The 16,143-nt window shown below is 44.8% G+C and overlaps 1 protein-coding gene across 1 annotated transcript in view; it reads left to right on the top strand.

Annotated features, from left to right (window-relative positions):
- The window catches only part of DLST (dihydrolipoamide S-succinyltransferase), a 162,335-nt gene that overhangs the window by 46,491 nt on the left and 99,701 nt on the right, over nt 1–16,143 (top strand). The window contains exons 2-9 of the mRNA XM_078659902.1: nt 2,606–2,639; nt 3,417–3,465; nt 3,790–3,845; nt 4,578–4,652; nt 6,343–6,398; nt 9,421–9,532; nt 9,766–9,915; nt 10,541–10,617. Coding sequence (XP_078516028.1) covers nt 2,606–2,639; nt 3,417–3,465; nt 3,790–3,845; nt 4,578–4,652; nt 6,343–6,398; nt 9,421–9,532; nt 9,766–9,915; nt 10,541–10,617 — 609 coding nt within the window. The remainder of the gene's footprint in view (nt 1–2,605; nt 2,640–3,416; nt 3,466–3,789; nt 3,846–4,577; nt 4,653–6,342; nt 6,399–9,420; nt 9,533–9,765; nt 9,916–10,540; nt 10,618–16,143) is intronic.

Genomic DNA, 16,143 nt, shown 5'->3' on the forward strand with positions numbered 1-16,143 from the left:
ATCTTGCTCCTTTCCTCTGTCTCCTAAACCATTACTGTGATGCCCCCAGGGATCGAGAGGATTAGGGCTCTGGATCTGAATTTAACCCTGCTGGCCTTCTACCTGTTACCCCATGGACTCAGCTTTCACAGGGTCTCTGAATGGTTAATACTGGCTTTACGATGCCTGTGCCTGAAATCGAAGGGTGTGGTCGTAGTGCAGAAAGTTAAAAAAGAAACCAGACTTTGTTGCAGCCAATAATTGACTGAGTCACTTAAAGCCAGGGCCACTGGGATTGAGTTTCTGCAGTAGCAGTGTTTACCACATAATTATCAGTTTACTGCATTTGCTACATAATCTGCAGATTTTAACAAAAAAAACTTGATTCTAGCTCAAACTGAACAAAAGTTACTTAAAGCGCGACAACCTGTTCTAGAGCAGTGGAAGGCCCTTTGCAAAGATTGACTGGTAATCTTGTAGTTGCTTACTGCTGTATTTGGATGTTAAACTGGTACTAATGAGGTGAAATATTTCCCCTGACAGCGTTACCTTGAGTTAAAATATCAAAATAATGAAGTAATGGTAACCACAAAATGTGGCGCATTGTGCAGCATAATTTACCTTTTCTTGCTGCATAATTTAGTCAAACCTACCGCGTAATGCTTAACCTGTTCGATGCTAATGACAAGGCCAGCTCGTCATGAGGCACGGCTGAGCTGTGCTTATGACGAGCTGGCCTTGTCATGAACAATGGTATTCTAAGAATGTTGGCGCAGGACGGGAAAACCCCTTAGCAGCCAAGGTGTTAAAACTTCACGGTGGCAAAGATCTATTCTTTGAGATATAATGTAAGGGTGTTATCAGCTGAGATCTGGAATATTGAAGACACTTACAAAAATGTCTGCTTTAGATGCAGTTTGATTACTTATTTACTAAAAAGTATATTTTGTAAGAACTTGTTTTATCTCAATCACTGCATCATTTTGCTCCAGCCTAGCTTAGAGTATGTAAATACTGTTTTAAAAAATTGACTTGCATATTCACAGTGCTTTCTGCCACAGGTGGGGACCTCATAGCACTATAAACAGGGCTATTGGAATTATACAGAAGGATAAGGCTAAATTATGCAGCATGGTTGACTAAATTCCACAGCAAGCAAAGTCGAATTATGCTGCACATTTTGTGATAGAATTACTACATTATTTTGTTATTTTTACACTTGTTAACACTGTCCTGGCCTTTATTGCCCCTCATACGTACCACATTAACACCCACATATAGTGATAAACAACAGAAAAGTGACCAGTCAAATGTTAGAAAGGGCCTTCCACTGCGAGGTAACATCTGTTGCTGCATGTTTAGTACCTTTTGAACCGTTTGAGCTAGAAACAAGTTTTTCTTTATTCTGAAAATTGTGATGCAGATGATGGATTACGTGGCAAATGCAGGAAATCCATAACTGTTCGCTGTGAGTGCAGGGTGAGCGTGAAACTGAAGGGTAAGAATGAGGAGTGAGTTGTCTGAATGCAGGGTGCATTCCCAGACACTTGAAGTAAATCAGCATGTTGTTGGGGGCGCGTAGGGTTTCAGATATAAGTTAAACTATTGCTATTATGGCATTAATCAGGGATCGAGGGTGAAGGAAATAATGTGCTGATCCTGCAACAAACTTCCAATCTTATAATTAGGATTGCCAGCTCATTTTTTTGATGTTGCAAACGGTACAAAAATAAACAGCCACCTAAAGCCCTATTTTCAGCACTTGTCTGTGCGTACTTCGAACAGCAAATATAAAAAGAAAGCCCTTTTAATTGTGTTCTAGGGTGGCCTGAATGATTCATAACTGATAATTAAAGGGAACAGACATAAAAGTCACATTACAAATGAATACATACTATTTATTTATAATCCTATTTAGTGTCAAGACAAGGTCTTTGCAGGCTCTTTAAACATACATGGCTGGCATTTTTTCTAGTGGCAACCCTACTATATATTCCTTTTCATGAAATGCATTTTCACACTACAGCAGTAAATGTAAAATCCAAATGTAAGGAATAGGCAGAGTGAGGGCCCAGGGTGTACTGGAAACAGAAAAAAACGAAGCCTCGGTAACCAGTTTACAAAGGTATGTAAATATGCAAATAGTCTTTAAAGACCTGTGAAAAGCTTGGGTGTTCCATAAGACTCCAGACACTGCCCAGCCGAGCCCACAGCAGCACACTCACTGACCTCCGGCCCCACTTAAATGAAGACAGCCTGGAAATGGAGCAAATAAACATCGCTGCACTCCCAGGCTATCTTAATTTACATGTACTTGCAGAGGCCTTTGCACCCCCTTGGAACCCATCCACACCCCGCACCCCCTATGGGGGCGTGCCCCACAGTTTGAAGACCTCTGTCAAAGAGTGATGCACGTGGAATCAAGATTTTTGTCAGTTTATTTATATATATATTATATATAATACTCTCACAAAATCACTAAGTGTAAAATCTTATGACACTGCCACCTTTTGGTTTAGAAAATTGTGATGCCATAAGACACCTGGTTGTGTTGTCACAGTTTGTCTAGCAGATTGGTGTTTGATACGACTGGTGGAATAATCCATTTTCAATTGTTCTCTTGCAGAGGCCCAGCCTCCTGGGAAGCCGTACTGTATCACGTAAGTATGTTTATAGTGACAAAAATGGACATAACAATTTCACTTTTTTTTTTGTTTTGTTCTAAGAGATGTTCGTTTTGTGGGAGAGCTTCTTCCGAGTATGGAATTTAATTTCTCAAAGGATACGTTTAGAACCTCCCATCAATGTGCGAAACTTCATAATCTAGTTCAGCCAAGATTATGATTGGGCGAAAGTGCTGAGTATTGAGTACATTCGAGCTCTATAAATTCTTCTAGATAAGGATGCATTATATATGTGTTCAGTTTAGTGAGCACTGTTGAGTTTTTACCTCAAACTAGAAGCAGGCAGGTTTGTATCTGGAGCCTTAAAGAGCTCAGTTTTCAGAGCACACCTGAAATGGGATATAGTAGGTCAGTAAAAAGCGAAGACAAGAGTATAAAGTGTCAGACGTACCCTGTAGGTGCTATAGTAGGTGCTGAATCGGGCTGTATTCGATTATTGTACTATAGAATGACCAATGTTGGGGGTGTTTGCATCAATATGAGATACTCTGGGGACTGCAGTGTGTTGAAACACTTTTGAGTTGGGTCCATTAGGGCTCCATCAGAAAGGCTGCACAAACGTTGTTGGATAGAATCTCAATCTTCTACGAGGGATGACTGGTGACAGTTCTCCAGCTTGTGTGGACCTTTTGTGTCTTCCTTTTTCGTCTGGCAGGGCTAGGCGCGGGGGATGTTAGGAGTATTGGGTGAAAGAACTGGAGGTTTGCACGGTGAGCAACTTATCTACTCTTAACTTGCCAATTCTCTTTTTAGAATTTGCCGTTTACCAAGGACCGTCATGTACCAAGAGCAGGTGGCTTCCGTAAGTACAAACAGGCAAAGTTACACAGTACATTGATTACGTTTTTTTTGTTCTTCAGAAATCCACCACAAATAGGAAATGCTGGTGCCCCTACACCGGGTGCGGGTGGAGATTCAAGGGACATATCCCAACTACATGTAGTGTATGGTCTTGTGACCTTGCTGTTGTAAGTTAGAGAAGTCTTTCCAGCCCTATCCTGTCTTTCCCTTGGGACAACTGTTGTGTCATTGAGGATGTTACTTCTTTGCCCCCCTTTGCCTCTCAGGTTTGCTGAGGGTGAGTAAACTAGGCCTTTGCTGACTCTTTTCTTCTCCTTTTTTGCAGAGGCAACTGTCCTCATCTAAACACAGTCCGGTTATTTCGAACCACTGCTTCCTGCAGTAAGTTATGAGAGCTGCCCAGTCTCCTCCCATGGGTGCATGTGCCAGATTGCTAACACTACGTATTTGAAGATGTGCCCCTGAAAGTGCACTGGGGAGTGCTGTACATATGCACTTGGTTGGGAATGATAGGATGACTGGGGCAAATCCTCCACATTGATGTATCTTCAGACTTGACTGTGTACATCACCTGGCCAGTGGGACGCAATGCAGAATTTGTGAGTAGAAAGAAATAATCCCAGTCGGTAACTGATATTGACACCCCTAGTAGGAAATGGCAACGCCCCAGTATGTAGCAAGGTCTGGGCATGGGAAGAGCTGCACCAGCAGATACCACATCATTCAGCTGTGAGGATTGAACCTAGTTTCCCTTGTAGCATGCTTCTCCCAACTCCGAATCTGCAGGTCTTTTCTCATTGTGATGACTGTAATCCACAGATTGACGTTGAAGACTAGTTGTGGCAATGTGAATCTGTTACTCGTTCACAGTGCCCCATATTTGAGGTGCGTTGCACATTGCTAGACCTGTGCACACACCCCCTTTCTCAGAGGGTTAACATTTTTCTTTATTTGTATCTTCTGCTTGTGTTTATGACTGCTGCCCTTTCGCTCTGCCTCCGATTAATCGAAGTTCTGCTTCATGTCTTTAATTGGATGAGTCTTTTGCTGTGGCATAAATAGTTGTAAGTGTGCATGGTTAATATCCACGCTAATTGCCTCCTCTTCTCACAGATCAAGATGTGGTTACTGTAAACACGCCAGCATTTGCAGAGTCTGTCACAGAGGGAGATGTCCGGTGGGAGAAAGGTGAGTGCGCCTTCTAACCGTATTGACCTTGTTAAACGTTAGACTCAAATACTCTTCCGAGGAACTGCTCACCTTTGTTTGTTATAGTGCACTTACTACCCTTTCTGGCTCTAGCATTATTTGTGCTTTCTCTACCCAAAACCAACTTACCCTGTGTTCGCCCACTATTATGGCCAGCTTGCTCTGCTTGATTTTGCCCTGTGCTATCTTGGACTCTGCTTGCTCATTCTCTTCATTCTGCTCCTTCTGGATCACGGTTGACTGGTGCTCCTTGCTTCCATTTTTCTCTCCAACTAACCTGTTCCCTGTGGCTAATACATCGGTGCTAGTTGTGGCCACGCTTAATGTATTGCAAGTGACTGCTTTGACTCATTGACCACAGCTACGCTTGCTTACTCCCTTGAACAGCTTGCCGCTGGCTCTTTCCTTACTATCTCTGCTTGCTCTTTGCAGTCCAGTGAGCCTTTCTAGGGGGCCGTGGTTTGCTCCTCTTGCTACTGGTATGAAGCCAGATTTTACTCTGCTTGCTACAGCCACGCCTGGCTCGCCAGGTTCACTCCTGCTTATGGCTCCTGCTTTCTCCTGCTGCTCAAACAATGCCTGCTTACTGTCCTAGTCCATGGCCAATTTCCTGCACCTGCCTTGCTTGCTCACTACCATTATATGTCTGATGTTCTGCTCACACAGTGCCTACTTTCGAGTTTTGCTCTGCCTGCTCTCTTATGACTAGATATTGGAGCTTGCAGCATTGGCTCGCTGCCTGCTGGCATGTTTTCCATAATGTTCAGTTGAGGACCCTCTGGTGGCATCATAGTGCATGTTTAATACTGTAATACTAGTTCACCGCTTTCTCCGCCCTCGCCTTCTGTGATTGGTTCAAGGCTGAACGTATGTCTTTTCTCAACTCTTCACTCTTTTGCGATTGGCTGGTGGTTTTAACTGTGTATAAAATAAGTCCTTCTCTTCTCCCCTTTGGAAGCTGTCACACACACCTTGAAATAACTGCAGGTGTTTCTCCTTGTGGTGGCTGCGTGCACAGGAGGATGTGGTCAAGTCTTCTGTCCGTGACGTGTGTTTTTCTCCTGTTAGGATGAAGTCTATATAGGAGACACATTTGTTGCGTCTAGCCAATCAGTGGATTATATGTGTGTCCTTCGCATGACCTCCACTGTAACAGTAAAACATGTGATTTGTATATCAAGCTCATCTGTGCCTTCAAAGTATGCTTCTATAGCTGCCCCATATGTACAAATGCTTCTATACCATGGTCTCCCATGCTTGCTTAGTAAGCACATCCATATACTAGTGTTCATTTTTTGCCTTGCTGCATTACTCAGAGCGTTTTTTTCATTCGTCTTGTGTGCATGCCCTTGTAGCTTTCTCTTTAGTGCATTCTGTGTGTACATGTTTATGCTGTAGTGATTCAGTTATGTATTGTGTATGTACCACTATAGTAGCATTTTTAATGCATGCCCTGTGCATACACTTATGTATTAGTGCTTTATTATTCCCTTGTCCCTGTAGCTTTGTTCAGTGTGTCTATTCCGCATCACTCTAGAGCAGTATGTTACGTGTCATCTGTGCATGTCCTATGAGTGCCTTGTTTAATGGTTCCCATCATTGCACATCACTGAATCGCCTTTATTATGTTTTCCCTCTCCAGTAGCTGCTTACATTTTTTCTTTTTCAGCTGTGGGGGACACAGTGTCTGAAGACGAGGTGGTATGTGAGATTGAAACTGATAAGGTCAGTATAGTGGCTAGCTTTGCCACTGTCATCCTCTCCACTTCCACAGCTGTGACTTTTGGTGTGGCTTGAACAGATCGACTCCATTTCCTTTCTGCAGGGTCTGTTCTTGGACATTCTAGTCTAATACATTCATTGACTGTTGCCCAAGTCCACTTATTATACATTTGGTTTTCTGTTTGAGTCAGCCTCGCTTTTTAGTCTTAATCTGTAACAATATCTGTCTGGACTTTTCGCCACACCTCTTCTTGCCTTTTCTTTTATAAAATTTATAATTTAGCTATTTGCTCACTGTTGACCTTTGTATTTGCTCTTTCAGTGTCAATCTTCCTTTTGCTGTATCTAATGTTTGTCCTCTTTCTGATAGTTATTTGTGGAGTTCTGCTTATTGTTGGACATCCATCGAACAGTATGATTGTTCTCAGTTATTTCCTCTCTGTTTTACTTCCATCTCGTTCTCCTCTCCTACTGGTCTCATTTGCCCTTACATTCCACTTAATGACATGCCCTCAATCCTCAACCATATCCTGGAGCCACCCTTAATTTGCCATATTTTCTTCTTGGTTCTGGTTTAGAAGTTTCAAGTTTGACTTTGAGATGAGTCCTTCTTTAAGAACAGAATGTCTATAAGCTCACAAGGAGTTCCCTCAGCTCTCCTTTCATCCACCTCCTCCCCACTTTCCTGGGAGCATTACACTAAACCAAGCGGTCCACCGTCTGCTTTGCCTGAAACATTAGACCAGTCCTCCAGTTCGTTCAGGCGATCTCTACCTCTCACTCCTCTGACAGATGTTGAAGTCAGACTAAAAAGGACTTGTGTCCCTCCACTACCTTCTTATGTGCGTTTCATCACATAGACCAGGTTGTGCTTTAAGCCCACGATCAGGATCATATAGGTTTTTCCTCTTTTCGCGCCAGCCAGCCATGGTACATAATGTCATAATCTCTGGAAGGTTTGAGAATGACACCAACTCCATTTTCGGACACTGAGGCCTTGTAGATTGTGCTTCATGTCCTAATCTATAGTAGAAAATTGTTGTTGTGATGGGCAAGGACCCTATCCATTGTGTCTGACAAATCTGTTACTAAAACCAGCTTCGCAGATGTCACTAAAATGATAGTGACCATTGTCTCTGCTTGATACGTTTTCCGTTTGTATTGTTAAACTGTCTGTAAACATGATATATTCTTATCACTACAGTATCTAGTGTTAGTTTGACATGGTTGTGAGTGTAACTCACCTTGAATAAGTTTCTGAAATACTCGACTTGAGGTGCTCTGTTGTGCAGCCCTTTCTTTGAGAAGGCTTCTGGGACTGGGTCTATTTAGGCAACTCATACAAGTAGAGGCAGCTTGATGCAGGTTGAGATACACCCTTTCATTTACCTGTCGTGTTTTAGGGCTTACTGTACCAGTGGGATTGTTTGCAATATTTATAATGTTACTTTCTCTTCCCTGTTACCCTCATTCCTCCCACCCTTGGGCCTCATTTGCCCCTCTACTTTCTTTCTGTGAGTCCATTCATTCATTGCCCCTTCCCTCTGACTCAAACTATCCTTCTTTGTCACGTGTGCTCGTTCCCTTCTCAAACGTATTGATTTATAAAGTTTTATATAGCGCGACTTGACCCAAGAGGGTATTGGAGCGCTTTACAATTAGGATTGTTGCATCAAAAGTAACATCAGTTACAATAGCATAGTAAGGTACAGTACATAAAAACAATGTTGCGAGAATTCGTAGCAAGAATACGTAGGAGGGCGGGGAGGAAGGAGACATAGCAGGAAGACTAGGAGGAACTGTGCCCAATATCCGGCTGGGTAGGTGACGGTCAAGGGAGAAACCAGGGCCAATCTCCTCAATAGCTGTCTAACAGCTCCACCGGGCATCAGCCATGTTGCTCAGGTCTCAACGTTCAGGAAAACCAGTTTTGAGTTGATTTGAGGAGTTTATATAGTGCTGGCTAGACCCGGAGGTATCAGAGCGCTTTACCAGAGGATCATTGTGTTACATGTTACATCAGTTACAATAGCATAGTAAGTTACAGTAAAAAAAAAACAAGGTTGAGAGAATTCGTAGGAAAGGAGGGGAGGAAAGGGCCATAGCAGTGAGACGAGGAAGAACTGTGTCCAATGTCCGGCTGGGTAGGCGACGGTCGAGGGGGAAACCAGGGCCAATCTCCTCAGTAGCTGTCTAGCAGCTCCCTCGGGCATCAGCCATGTTGCTCATGTCTCAGCTCAGCTCCAGGGGGAATAAAGCCTAAAAGTCAGTCCCTGGCAGAGGGGCTCCTGGCCGGAGCTCATCGATATGTCGAAATCCTTGTTGAGATACATTGTGGGATAGACTGGTTACCAGTTGAAGAAAGGGATTGAAATTAGCTCAGCGTCCGCCCACTGTCCTCCCCCTACCCCCCATGTTGTCTTCCTCGTGACTGTTTGCTGGACTACAAGACCATACTGGCCCTTGGGGTTGCGTACCCCACAAAAGCCGAAGTTTGTCTTTGGGCGCGTCAGCATGAGTACAGATCATCGTCAGGGCCGATAGGAAAGCTTCCGCCCATCTCACAGCCATTGTAGGGGGCTCATCTGAGAGGGAACTCCGCGCAGCTCCAGGATACCGAGAGGAGCGTGACAATCCTTCCCTCCCCACGGCTCCCCCCACATACCTCACTCCAGCGCCGATGTCGTCCCGGCGGGCAGCTCCTCCACAATTGGCCTCAAGGCGAGGCAATCAGCGTCGAAATCTGTTCGAACGAAACTTCCTTTAAGAGCTCACCTGGTTTTATTAAGTCTCTTTTCCTCTTTGTCGCTGCCTCCATCATCCTCCTCTGATGACCTATCAGCATGCTTCACTCTTTCTCCTCCGATCCTGGCTACTTCGTCATCCTTTCTTCCTGTTTCATCTTGTTCTCTCCTCTCTGGATCGGGCTCTTTGTCTGACCTTTTAAGTTCTGGTCTTTGGCACTATTCTTCAGATCCACACACTGCAGTCTGACTAGTCTCCTCTCTCTAACCTCTCCTGACAGACATCTGTACAAGTTCCGGCTCCGGCTGCTGGTGTGATTGAAGCTCTCCTGGTTCCTGATGGGGGTAGAGTGGAAGGCGGGACACCCCTCTTTACACTCAGGAAGTCTGGAGGTGAGAGTGCAGCTCTATATATTCCAAGCCAGCTCTGCTACCAGCGCAGCATAATCATTGATAGTGTAGGAAACCATGGGCATAGAACGCAGTCTGTGTGGAGTGTTGTAGGACGCTGGCTGACGGGTATCTGCTAGTAGAAATGGCTAGTATTCATAAAAATGGAGCACTAAAGACTGAACACGTAATTTTCAGTAAAAGATGGAGTAATATTTTTTTGGTACAATTTTTAGCTGCTGCCCCTAAAGCAAAACCAAGTGAGGCTGCTCCACCTGCACCACCGAAACCAGAGACTGCCTCACCACCTCCTGCGGCAGGGCCCATCCCCACCTCCATGCCTCCAGTGCCTCCAGTCTCCTCTCAGCCGATGGACAGCAAGCCAGGTGAGTCCTGCTTCCATTTCGCAGCAGCACCAGTGCCAGTACTTACCTCTTGTTGTTTTTCAGAGGCCTGTATATGAAGTAAATAATGGGAATACAACCTCTTTGAGAGCACTTTTGACTTTTAAGAGCTGTTCCTGCAGGGGCCCTTCACTATTTCCCAGCTTCATTTAATGTCTTATCTTGTCATATGGATCTGATAAGTGCTCTGGTTTTTTTTTTGTGCCTTGCTACTTGGGATTGGTGAGACCAGGCTGGTCAGCATCCATACATTTTGGTGTAGCATTAGCAGGCAGTGTCGGGTAGGATGGAAATAGAACAGCGCCTAACTCTTTGGACACCACCCACACCATCCGTGTAGGTCACACAGCCTAGTCCATTCCAGTTGACACCTTTGCGCATTCAAATTTAGGCCATCAGCTTCTAAAAAACCTCAGCGAGTTGAGAGGATGGGGGTCTGATGAGCAGAGGTGAAGACCAAGCGCAGTCAAAGTGTAGGAAGCGAGCACCTCTCATGTTTTGCGTCAGATACAGGTGAATTCAGCCTGGTTCTGCATGATGTCATGTGCTGCGGTGGCGCTGTATGTTCCTTCCTTGGTGCGTTGTAATTCTTGCCATCTCCATTTAGTGTCTGCAGTGAAGCCGACTTCTCTTCCAGCTGTTCCAGAGGGGGCACCTGCCACGAGTTCTCGATCTGAACACAGGGTAAGCCATGAAGCTGCACACTGCGGGGCTCCCACTTCTGTCATATTGACTGCTTATCAGTGTTTTGTGGTGGCCCTGATTACTAGAACTATTCTGTTACGCTCATTCAGGTTATTGCTTGCTTTAGGGTTTTGTGATGTTTCTCAGGGGAGATACTGGGAGGGAGTAAATACTTTAGTTAGAACGATAAGTATAGGGGAAGTGAGTGAAAACCTGCCATCTTGGCCCTATGGCATTGTTGACGTTTGCTCTGCCCTGAGGGCACCAATTGTCCATTCATGGCTGGAAACCTTTGATGACCTACCGGTCTGATCGTTTATAGGTGTTAGTGCAGGTGATGATCACTGGTTGTACCACTCAGTAGATTCCTTCTTTGCTGAGAGTCCTCTGAAGTTCATCGGAACTCTGGAGAGATGTTTAGGTAGAGGAGAAGGCCGCAATTTTGATGGCAAATCCTACTAAGTGGATGTTGTCTTGGTGACCATGGCCTTTCTGTGAAAGAATTCTAGGGTGTACCTAGTCAATCTTCAAATAGGGTGGTTAAAGAATGGTAATACAAATATGTTGCATTGCCATAGAATAGGGAGCAGACGGAGTAGCTTGTCCTGGCTCATTCAGTTCGTTTCGTTTCACTCCCTAGTTTGTGTCACTTTCTTTCTTATACACTGGGAGCCTGGATAAACCTACTCCTTTCTGAGTTTAGTGGGTCCCCAGTATAGACTCCCACTATAGATAGTGTCCGAGTTAATTTTCATTAGTATAGAGCATACTCGCAGCTTCCTGTTTCACAGTATAAAGGATACCTAAGCACAGGCATGTTCTTTTTAGGGTAATGAATGCCAGTCCACCGGCTTCTCCCTGTTTTAAGAGAGTATCCATGTTTAGACGCTTTCCCTCCTACATAAAGGATATGTAGGTACAAGTGCCCTCTCCCCTCCTTTAACAATACTCCATGCCCTAGCATAGCTGCCTTCTTGTTGTAGAAGATACTGCCACACAACTGCCTCTTCTCAGTATAAAGGATACCTAGGTGCAGGCTCCATATTAGTGCAAAGGCTACCTAGATCCACTGGCTGCTCCCCTTTTACCAGAATATTCAGGCATAGGACACTCGCCAATATAGAAGGTACAAAGACACTGCTATCCTCTTCCCACAATATACGAGCAGATCCGCCTTCTCATTGGTATTGAATAGGCCTGGGCTGTAAATTCCGTTCTGCTCGCGGAATTTGGGTAATTTTGCGTTCCGCGGAGAACGCGAAATTGCCCAAAATTCTGCGTTCCGCGACTTTGCAGATTTTTTTACTTGTTCGCGTTCTCAAAATGCGTGTTCATGAGATATTTCCCCCCTGAGCACGTAAACAGTGATTGCGAACTGGAAAAAAAGATCGCGAACAAGCAATTCCGCGTGTTCGCTGAATTTCTGCGTGTTCGCGGAGATTTTTTACTGTTTCGCAGAGATTTGCTTAACGCAATTACGCAAATTACGCCCAGCCCTAGTATTGAAGATACTGAAGTGCTGCTGCCCGCTTCTCAGGTTAATGGATACATAGACACTGGTGCCATACACAGCCTCCGTATCATGCAAAAATACCTTTTCATAGCTGCACTGTCTCCAGGCTCGGCTGGCATCTCACCAAAATAATCGGTGCAACTTCCCCGCTCCCTTGTACAGAGGCACACCACGTTCTCCTTCCACCCACCAATCTGTGCTCGTGCAGGTTAGTCTCCGGGGTGGAAGTGAAAATAACATTGTAGCATTTTTCATTTTCACTCTCCGGAGCACCTTTGTTGGAGAAAAAAATGCAGACTGGAATTGTGCTAAATTTGGCAGGAAAGTAGCACTTTACTCAAGGAAGCTCCTTTGTTGGTTTAGTGGAAAATCTATTCAGTTGTTTTTTTAGGAATTAGCATTACCGAATTTTCAGGTGGACTACTTAAAGAGGTTGAAAATCGGAGATTTCTGGACCCATTAATCTGAACAGTGTTTTCAAACCTAAATTAAAAAAATAAACAAATCTTATTGGACGAGGGAACTTTTTCCCCTCGACCTCCATTTCGTTTCTGCGGATCGCAGAGCTCTGTTTGACTGACTGGCAGCAGGTAAAATGTTTTTTTGTGCATGCATTTACAGGATGTGCCCACAGTTGTCATAAAAATATATGTGAAGGCCTCCTAAGTGGGAAGAGGATGGGCATATTCTGACCCCTAGGCCTACGTGACAAAAAAAACATATTTTCACGCTAGTGCATAGAGTGCAAAATCAAAGTCTGGTGCCAGAAGAAACCCAGGATTGGTAACCAAATTTGTGTAAGACCATTACAGGAAATCACCAATAAGGATAACAATATTTTACGTTTATAAGTGACTGTAAGTCACAAACGTTGTGAAAAGTAATGTCAAAATGCTCCAAATTCAACAGAAAAGCCCTCAAAAAGATACTTTTGAGAATACTGTTAAAAAAGAAATCTCTAAACATCTAGGGCCTGAAAGACCATCCGTAATTGGGTGGCTTCAGGGTCTAGCCATAGGCCAGGCTTTATGGTCGTTTCAGCTGTGTGCATTGGAGGTTGGTGGTCTGTGTTGAGTCGGGTGCATGGGCTGGTCCTTTGCCAGGCCCTGGCTGTGAGCACCCCTCACTGACAACAGCTGAAGGTGTTACGCGGCATGAGTTGGTCACCACTGGCCCCTCAGCCAGTCGATGCTGCGCATGGGCAAAAGACACCCGCAGCAGGAGTGTGCTACCCGCAATGGGTTGGCACACTGGGGTGGAATAACTTTAAAGTAGTTGGATGCACTAGAACATGAGGATGAAACCCTGAAATTCGCTGAAAAGGGTACAATTAAAGTACAGTTGTGGCAAGTAATTAAAACTGAAAACAATGAAGGTCATCTGTTATTTATAGCCACAATGCGAAACAGCCATGCAAACCATAACTCCCACATGAAATGCGGTGCTTATGACCTCTCAATACTTGAAACAACACTTAAAAGCACAGCATAATTACATTACAACACATACACAAAATAGTGTACGAATCCATGTTCATAGTCGCCTCATTGATCGTTAATGGTAATATGAAATCTAATCTGACCTGTAACCTCTCCTTTGACATTAGTACAGTGATAGCATCATGGTGTGGTCGTGAATAACGCGTTCGTTGTGCGAGTCCTGGAACTACTCGGGAATCTCGGAGAGACTGGGGGATTTAATCAAATCTGGGGCATTTGTTGCTCTCTCTGTAATGGAAAACTGGCATCTGAAGATTCTTATGTATAAAAAGAACAGTTTAATGATTCCTTAAGATGGGAACCACGCAATGCACATCACATAATTCACTACATTTGCAACACTAAGACCATGTTGCACAAAATGTATATTTTTTACAATTACGAGTTGATCACGAATTCCCCACTGATATCATTATTTGAAGGCCATAGATCATCAAAATCCCCCTGCCAGAAACAGTATTTTTTATGCGCTGTTTGCGCCCACTAGCTCATAGCGATCTGTAGGTAAATGACACTAAACCCACTAAATGATGCAAACCGTGGGGAGAGAAAACAAGACTCTACTACTGAGACTTGTTTATGGTAAAGGGCAATAGGACCGGAAAACCACGATTTTCCTCCCCTTTTGGGGTTGGGAGTTCTTGATATTTCGAGACTTGAACGTCTGGTGATTAACAGGTGCTTGTGACACTAGGTCGGCTGCTCCACTTCCACCGGGGGACCGAAGGATGCAGAGTGGTGTGAAATGTGTTGCCGCTGGTAAAGAGTGGACACACGCCGACCATACAAGACTAGATTCGGCTCGAGCTCAAGCCAGCCGGGCTTTGGGCCTCCGTTCAGTAGGACAGTTGACCCGCAGGTTAGACTTGGAACGCTTCTTGCTGCTTCCGGGGGTCAATGAGTGGGTAAGAGGCCTGCTTACATGCTGCTAGCAGGACTGCTGCTAGCGGGTGCTGAAAAAAGGGTGTGGTGGGGGCCTCATTAAGGTGAAGAAAGCAAACCTAGATTGACACAGGAAGGGAGGTGATCGCCGGGCAGAATCACCGCTCGACTCATCTGCACGTGCTGTTTGATCTTGGACAGCCCAACTCCTGTCTAGAGTGAGGAGTACAGAGGAGTTTCTTGGCACTTGTGCTCATGTCTGCTCAGCACCTCAACGCGGACACGGTCATTGGCAGCAGCGCGTCAGGCTTAATCCGAATTTAGAGAAAATGGGCGACATTCTGCGCCGTTTTCAGGAAGCATTGCAGCAAGGTGCAGCTGCCTTTGAGTGGCCCTGCGATGAAGTACTGCTGATGTGATGCCTATGTTTATCAGGGCATGCCTGCCCTGACTGGCTCTCTGTTTGTTTGAAAAAAAACAACACATTTTTTTTAAAGGCTCAACTAACTGCCTTTGTGTAGATGAACGTCTCCTTTGCTGAGCGAAGCTCTGACTTGTATGCTAGGACTTTGACATTTGGGTATGGGTCACTGCTAATGGGTTCCAGCTAATATAGAAATCAAACTGCTCCCAGAATGCACTGCGGGCTGGAGTCTGACACCAGGCTGGCACAGTCTCCAGGAATGGGATAGTTTACATATTTCCTCCAGACAGGCCTGAAAACAAAGAAGCAATCGCGTGGAGGAAGTGGTAAATGGATATTGCCTGACAGTTCTGTGTTGGCAACAGGCACTTTCCATTCTGAATTCACATAAATGAGGTTCAGTCATCCCAGGATAATCCTAACAGTTGCACTGAGAGTGATCGAGATCAGTCTTCTGTTTGCACTGATTCCATGGTTTGCTATTGATAACGGGCACTAACGTTCTCATTCGTTCATTATTAAAGAACAGATGGAGAAAGAAGCCCCATTTGCCTGAAGTCGCTGACCCCACTATGTATCATGCCTCAGGGCACCTACTGCATTTTAAAGCTGGCTGAATGGGCATTTGGAAATATGTCAAGGACGGGTTACCCCTGTGAGACCGAAGGATGGGGAGGCCAGTTTGGGGTCTCCCTTATCCTAGTTGACTTGAATGAAAGAGCATTTATAAAGCATGCAGCTACTCAGAAAGAGTGTCCTGGTGCAGAAAAGACCCTGCCAGACCCGCTGCTGCTTAGGGGTGTCTTTCAGGAGCACCAATTAATTTTGCCATTAGGTGGTTGTTGTGTTATGGGGGGGGGATGTTGGAATGGGGGCTCCCACAATCATCCAAAAAGGGGGAAAATGCCTAACCTTCAAAACTTTTCTGAAATTGTAGCCACTTGTTTGCTAGACACCGAGTGCCATTGCTTCACTTTTCTGTGTAGCTACCTCTATCCCCGTCTTTCACTTCCCTGCTGATGCACGTTTTCCTCCATACATGAAACCCTTCTTCTTCACATTCATGCTATTATGTCACCTCTCTACACCCTGTCCTCTGAATTTCTGCCCCTATGACTCCTCTTCCAACATATTTTTAAGTATTCCTGACTTTCTGCTCCATTCTATGCATAATGCAGCTTCTGCTGGACCGTGCATCCTTGCCTCTA

Source organism: Lissotriton helveticus, chromosome 9 (assembly GCF_964261635.1).
Source record: "Lissotriton helveticus chromosome 9, aLisHel1.1, whole genome shotgun sequence".
In the NCBI taxonomy this organism is placed as follows: Eukaryota; Metazoa; Chordata; class Amphibia; order Caudata; family Salamandridae; genus Lissotriton; species Lissotriton helveticus.